This window comes from Sinocyclocheilus grahami, unplaced genomic scaffold, assembly GCF_001515645.1.
Source record: "Sinocyclocheilus grahami isolate Dianchi unplaced genomic scaffold, SAMN03320097.WGS_v1.1 scaffold1288.1, whole genome shotgun sequence".
Taxonomy (NCBI): domain Eukaryota; kingdom Metazoa; phylum Chordata; class Actinopteri; order Cypriniformes; family Cyprinidae; genus Sinocyclocheilus; species Sinocyclocheilus grahami.
In genome coordinates this window covers 484,103-491,299 of record NW_015506467.1, presented here as the reverse complement: position 1 = coordinate 491,299, position 7,197 = coordinate 484,103, and the positions used below count along the sequence as shown (strand labels likewise).

The 7,197-nt window shown below is 34.6% G+C and overlaps 1 protein-coding gene across 1 annotated transcript in view; it reads right to left on the bottom strand.

Annotated features, from left to right (window-relative positions):
- Nucleotides 1–696: 696 nt before the first annotated feature.
- vsig10l (V-set and immunoglobulin domain containing 10 like) overlaps nt 697–7,197 on the bottom strand; it is a 15,441-nt gene continuing 8,940 nt past the window's right edge. Inside the window, exons 6-12 of the mRNA XM_016254859.1 lie at nt 6,071–6,346; nt 4,424–4,516; nt 4,117–4,332; nt 3,387–3,491; nt 1,240–1,280; nt 1,082–1,165; nt 697–1,008 (exon numbers count right to left, since the gene is read on the bottom strand). Of these exons, the coding sequence (XP_016110345.1) occupies nt 946–1,008; nt 1,082–1,165; nt 1,240–1,280; nt 3,387–3,491; nt 4,117–4,332; nt 4,424–4,516; nt 6,071–6,346 (878 nt within the window). The 3' untranslated portion in view covers nt 697–945. The remainder of the gene's footprint in view (nt 1,009–1,081; nt 1,166–1,239; nt 1,281–3,386; nt 3,492–4,116; nt 4,333–4,423; nt 4,517–6,070; nt 6,347–7,197) is intronic.

Sequence of the window (7,197 nt, the reverse complement as noted above, 5' to 3'; positions counted from 1 at the left end):
ATAATGATCTTTAAAAAAGCATCATATGACCCCTTTAAATTGTAACAGTGATGACATCATCAAAATATTTATATAGTGAATTGTAATTGTAGCCTATAATCAATGTCAATTCAATAATTGGCCTTGTATTCCATACATAGGCCTATATTTAGCTCAAACAGCAGCATGGTGTTAGCAACATGAAGGTCATGGGTTCGATTCGCAGGGAATGCATGAACTAATACAAATGAGTATGCAGAATCCAATAAGTTGCTTTGGGTAAAAGCATTTGTCGAATGCATACATCTGATTTTAAGTATTATATGTTGTGCACAGCTGTTATATCAACAGCGCCGATTCATTTACACAGAAGCTAAGAAATAGGCAATTTTACATTCTTTTACTATTTTGCATTTCCTTTATGAAAAGCAAATGTAGTGTGCATTGATCACTCGGAAGTTTTATTCCTCACAAAGCCAGTTTGACATCACGGTTGTACATGCATTTGCAATTTCCTATGTTTTCACAGTCCACACACAAGCAAAACAGCATCAGCTACTCGTACATCAGAACATATGTTGAAAAAAACTGTTGTGCTGCTTCATAGTTTTGTGGAAACTGACAAATGTTTTTCAGGATGAATAGAAAGTTCAAAAGAACCGCATTTATTTGAAATAAAAATCTTTTATAACATTATAAAAGTCACTTTTGACCAATTTAATGCATCCTTGCTGAATAAAAATATTAATTTCTGAACAAAATTAGTACTTATTTTAAAATGAACGACAGAAACGTTGTCATTTTGATACAGTGCTCACATGTGAATTTAAAATACACTTAGACAGAATAACAGAATAAACGGTGCCGGAGTAACTGTGGTGCTCATGTGGGTGACACTGGTTCGCGTCTGGGCTGCAACATGTCAACAACTGTCCTGGATAAGGTTAAAGGCTCAAGCTCTCAGAGTCAGACGGTGGTGGCCATTCTCACGCATGAGTTCACAGACGGCAAATGAGCCGATCGCTCAGGCTGCAAAACATGGAAGAACAGTCAGGAAACACAAAAGGATGTCCCGTATCACTGAAGCGGAGTCAGTATGTACCTGCTGATGTCTGTACTCAGGCGGTGCTTTCAGTCGGGCTCTCAGCAGACGATGAGGGTTCAGTGTAGACTGAGAGATGACGGCCTGAAGAGACGAGAAAGACACTTCAGAGAACATGAAGAACAAGCTCACAGTAACACAAAAACAGCCTCCTTTACCTTCTCCACTGCTCTCGATACAGGATACCTGGGGATTCGATCTGATGAGGAAAAGAGTCATTTATTACATCGAAAAAGCCGCATTTGAAGCCACGGCAAAATGCAACACACATCTGTGACTGCCAGGGTTATTATTGGTTAATATTGGAAAAAAACAAATCGTTGCTTGAATTAAAATAAAAAAAAATGTACATGTAAAATAAGAAAATATAATATTAAAAAAAAAAAAATAATAAATACTATAGCATAATAAAAACTATTTACAGACATTAAACACACACACACACACAAAGAATAAAACTTTAACAAAAATAAAAATGAAAGCAGATAACACGAAAATAAAATCTAATTTAAAATATTAACAAATGTATCATTTATACTAAAATACCCCTGGTGACCACACATTATTTTATTAAGGCAGCAAACTGCTATTATTTTGTAACCAGAAACAAATACAACTATACTAATGCACTATAATTTATACTTTTTTTATATCTACATTATAGCACATACTAAATAGTATACTATAGTATACTATTATACTATATTTTATTATTTTATTATTCTAATTATTAATATTAATAAATGGATCTATTTTTTGAACACTGCTATGAATCATTGTACTATTTATAAAAGCAATAAATGCATATGGCTTATAAACGCCTAAATACCATGATGGCATTTTTTTTGCAATTTAATAATTCAACGTTTATTTTACTTGATAACTGAAAACATAAATTTAGCATTATGTATCGACTAACTGTAGATTTTGGAGATTGATATACTTGGGTATCAACTGATCAACATTTATGCATTTGGGAGATGATTTTATCTAACGTGACTTAAACACGTGGCATATTTCACCCGAAAAAGAAAATTCTGTCATCATCTGCTCACCCTCAAGTTGTTCCAAACCTGTACGAGTTTCTTTCTTTTGTTGAGCATAAAGGAAGATATTTTGAAGAATGCTAATAATCAAACAGTTCCACAGAATGGAGAAAGCATATCCTGATTCTGTGTTCGGTTCTGGGTTCAAGTCATAACAATGGGCGATTGACAATGACCTTGAATACGCTTAAGAGCTTTGTCTCCATTTAGAAAAAATAAATAAATAAATAAATAAATAAATATATATATATATATATAGCTAGTTGCCAAGGATAACTCAAACTAATTTAACCAAAACATAATAAAAACTATTTACAGACATTAAACACACACACACACAGAGAATAAAACTTTAACAAAAATAAAAATGAAAGCAGATGACACGAAAATAAAATCTAATTTAAAATATTAACAAATGTATAATTTATACTAAAATACCCCTGGTGACCACACATTATTTTATTTATTATTTTGTAACCAGAAACAAATACAACTATACTAATGCACTATAATTTACACTTTTTTTATATCTACATTTTAGCACTATTCCCATATTAGTATACTATTATACTATATTTTATCATTTTATTATTCTAATTATTAATATTAATAAATGGATCTATTTTTTGAACACTGCTATGAATCATTGTACTATTTATAAAAGCAATATATGCATATGGCTTATAAACCCTTTGCATAAATGTCCTAAATACCATGTTGGCATTTTTTTTTGCAATTTAATAATTCAATGTTTATTTTACTTGATAGCTGAAAACATACATTTAGCATTATGTATTTACTAACTGTAGATTTTGGAGATTGATATACTTGGGTATCAACTGATCAACATTTATGCATTTGGGAGATGATTTTATCTAACGTGACTTAAACACGTGGCATATTTCACCTGAAAAAGAAAATTCTGTCATCATCTGCTCACCCTCAAGTTGTTCCAAACCTGTACGAGTTTTTTTCTTTTGTTGAGCATAAAGGAAGATATTTTGAAGAATGTTAATAATCAAACAGTTCCACAGAATGGAGAGAAAAAAATACTATGAAAGTCAATGGCCATCATTCTTCAAAATATCTTTTTTGTGTGTTTGGAACAACTTGAGGGTGAGTAAATGATGACAGAATGTTCATTTTTAGTGCATTCAAGGAATATGTTTAGCCAGTGTGAATTGAACCCATGACATTGGCGTTGCAGGCACCATGCTCTACTAATTGAGCTTTAGACAGCTGGAGGAAGCATCACTCACCCCGTCTTCCGCAGTAGATGAAGGCCAGCACAATGAGGAGGACGAGAAGAGCGCAGGGGATCCCAGCGGCGAGCCCAGCGATAGCAGCTCCACTGAGTCCAGCAGCTGAACAACACATCAACACAACCAGCTTTACAAATCATACACTACCATTACGGACAAATTTGGATGATATTTAGAATGATTTCTGAAGGATCATGTGACACTGAAGACTGGAGTAATGCTGCTGAAAATTCAGCTGCGCATCACAGAAATAAATTACATTTTACAATATACTCGCATACTAAACGGATATTTTAAACTGTTATAATATTTCACAATATTTCTGTTTTCTAACTGTTTTCTAGCATTTTTGAACATGGGTAAGCATAAGAGACTTATTTGAAAAACATTACAAATCTAACTGATAACAAACGTTTGAACAGTAGTGTATATTTGTAGTATGCATTACATAATTACATTACATATGCAGATTTTAGTTTTTCCTGATCCCTCCCTCTGATCCTTAAAATTAAAAAGGCGTTTTATTTTTTTGGCTGGAAGACTTTTATGTAAATGGTCTGTTCACATGGAAAATGAGCAACAAGGCTTAGTTGCACAAACACTTTCCCATTCAATCAATGTTATTTTTGGACTAAAGAGTTGTTTTTTCCCTCAAAAGATCAAGAAAAGTTTGATTCCTGATGATATGAGCCCTTTAAAGCTTATTCAGATTTGTGATTCTCGTCACCTGGTCCAATCCGATGTTGCTCAGACTGTTCTCCTGCGGTTCTGCCGGCTTTAGGGATGATTCTGATGTAGGACGTGCATTCTGGGTGGAGTCCTGAGACGGTGGTGGCTCTGGCGGAGGCCGGCTTTGATTGGATGGTGCGGAAGTCTGATGCGATGCCGAGCTTGGGTTGAGATGGGCTTGAGAGCTCTGGGCCCTTCAACTGGATATCAAAGCCTTAAAAATACAATGCACTGATATGCAAACTATTTTCAATTATTCACAAGCAAAGCTTGAATGGAAGCAACACGTGATTATTAGCATGTACCTGTAATAACGGAGGTGAGAGGAACGTCCCACGTTAGAGTTACTTCTGTTCGATCATTGCTCAGGAAAACACTCGAGTTTGAGATTTGAGGGCCTTAAATAAAAAAAAAGATTGAAATGGCATATTTTGAGAATTGCATACATCAAGATTTACTGTGGATTAATAGAATAGAATGAACAGAACTCAAAAACATGCACTAACTTTCAAACTATTTTAATGTTTAAGTCTCTTAATTGCCCAACAAGACTGCATTTATTCGATTATTATTACAATTTAAAATAAGCATCTTCTATGTGAATATATTGTAAAATGTAATTTATTCCTGTGATGTGCAGCTGAATTTTCAGCATCATTCCTCCAGTCTTCAGTGTCACATGATCTTCAGAAATCATTCTAATATGCTGATTTGCTGCTCAAGAAACACTTCTGATTGTTATTAATGTTGAAAACAGATGCACTGCTTAATACTTTTATGGAAACTATGACTTTTAATTAATTCAATGCATCCCTGCTGAAAAAAAGTATTCATTTCTTTAAAAATAAAAAATCTTACTTGACCCTAAACTTCTAAATAGTAGTGCAGGCAGACAAAACTTCTGTTCGATCATTGCTCAGGAAAACACTCGAGTTTGAGATTTGAGGGCCTTAAATAAAAAAAAAGATTGAAATGGCATATTTTGAGAATTGCATACATCAAGATTTACTGTGGATTAATAGAATAGAATGAACAGAACTCAAAAACATGCACTAACTTTCAAACTATTTTAATGTTTAAGTCTCTCAATTGCCCAACAAGACTGTTCGTTTATTATTACAATTTAAAACAAGCATCTTCTATGTGAATATATTGTAAAATGTAATTTATTCCTGTGATGCGCAGCTGTATTTTCAGCATCATTACTCCAGTCTTCAGTGTCACATGATCTTCAGAAATCATTCTAATATGCTGATTTGCTGCTCAAGAAACACTTCTGATTGTTATTAATGTTGAAAACAGATGCACTGCTTAATACTTTTATGGAAACTATGACTTTTAATTAATTCAATGCATCCCTGCTGAAAAAAAGTATTCATTTCTTTAAAAATAAAAAATCTTACTTGACCCTAAACTTCTAAATAGTAGTGCAGGCAGACAAAATGTGCCTTCAGAAGTCAATATACAGTGTGTTTTGTTTGCATTTTATCAAGTTTTCCAGTGGTATAGACTTTCAAAAGGTCAAAAACCCATTATTGCTAATGATAAACTATAACAGATCCATACCCAGCGCTGTATTTTCAGCATCATTACTCCAGTCTTCAGTGTCACATGATCTTCAGAAATCATTCTAATATTCTGATTTGCTGCTCAAGAAACATTTCTGATTGTTATTAATGTTGAAAACAGATGCACTGCTTAATACTTTTATGGAAACTATGACTTTTAATTAATTCAATGCATCCCTGCTGAAAAAAGTATTCATTTCTTTAAAAATAGAAAATCTTACTTGACCCTAAACTTCTAAATAGTAGTGCAGGCAGATAAAATGTGCCTTCAGAAGTCAATATACAGTGTGTTTTGTTTGCATTTTATCAAGTTTTCCAGTGGTATAGACTTTCAAAAGGTCAAAAACCCATTATTGCTAATGATAAACTATAACAGATCCATACCAAGTAGTGCAGTGTCCACAGTTTTATTGCCGAGAGGGTTGATGGCAGTGCAGGTGTAGGTGTCGAGGTCTGTAGTGACATTAAAATCATAAATAAACAGTTGAGTTGTGTTTGTACTGATCTGGTATTTGGGCCCAGTTTGCAAGCGGTTTCCATCCTTGATCCAGTGCACAAGAGCTTGAGGTGTTGCTTCAGCAGAGCAATGAATCACAACCAATGTCTGTTCATCTTGACTCATGCTGGTGAAAATTACTGGGAGGAAATCCACAGGACTGCCTGCAACATAATGCAATGAGATAAAGGTGCCGTTCCAATGCCAAACTGTCCTAATTGAAATGAATGAAGTGAACAGTTTGGAACACTCTACATAGCACTTTTCATCTAAAAAATGAACTTAAATGATTTTCGCAAATGGCTGCAATATAACAAAGAGTGAAAAATTTAAGGGGGTCTGAATACTTTCCGTACCCACTGTATAATAAATGAATATATAAATAATAAATCAATGCATAAGAAAGAATAAAAAGATAACAAAAATAAATACAGAAAATAAATATACAAATAACAAAGAATAATTAATTCAGGACTCATTAAAAATTATGTGTTAAATATTTAATTGAAAACAATTGCATTTGTTTTATTAAAGGCACAATATGTTATTTTTGCCGCTAGGGGGCGCGTATTCAAAACAAACAAAGAAGCAAAGGCGTAGTTTGATGACATCGTGACTGAGTGTGGAATCATGGGAGTTGTGGTCTTCATGCCCACAGCCGATGCAATCCGACGGGACTCGGGCAGAAATCATGTTCATGGATGAGCTAATGATTTATTAACTTAGTAGAATGAAGCAGGGCAAGGCTGAAAGCCGTCGAAGCGAAACGAGGCCACTGAACGAGCGTGACACACGGCTCGAAAGCAGCGGAGCTTTTATTATGCCACAGTCGACCGCTTCCGCTCCTTCCGGTCGTGTGTATGTGGGGTAAAGCAGCAGAGCTTTTATTATGCCACAGTCGAGCGCTTCCGCTCCTTCTGGTCGTGTGTATGTGGGGTAAAGCAGCGGAGCTTTTATTATGCCACAGTCGAGCGCTTCCGCTCCTTCCGGTCGTGTGTATGTGGGGTAAAGCAGC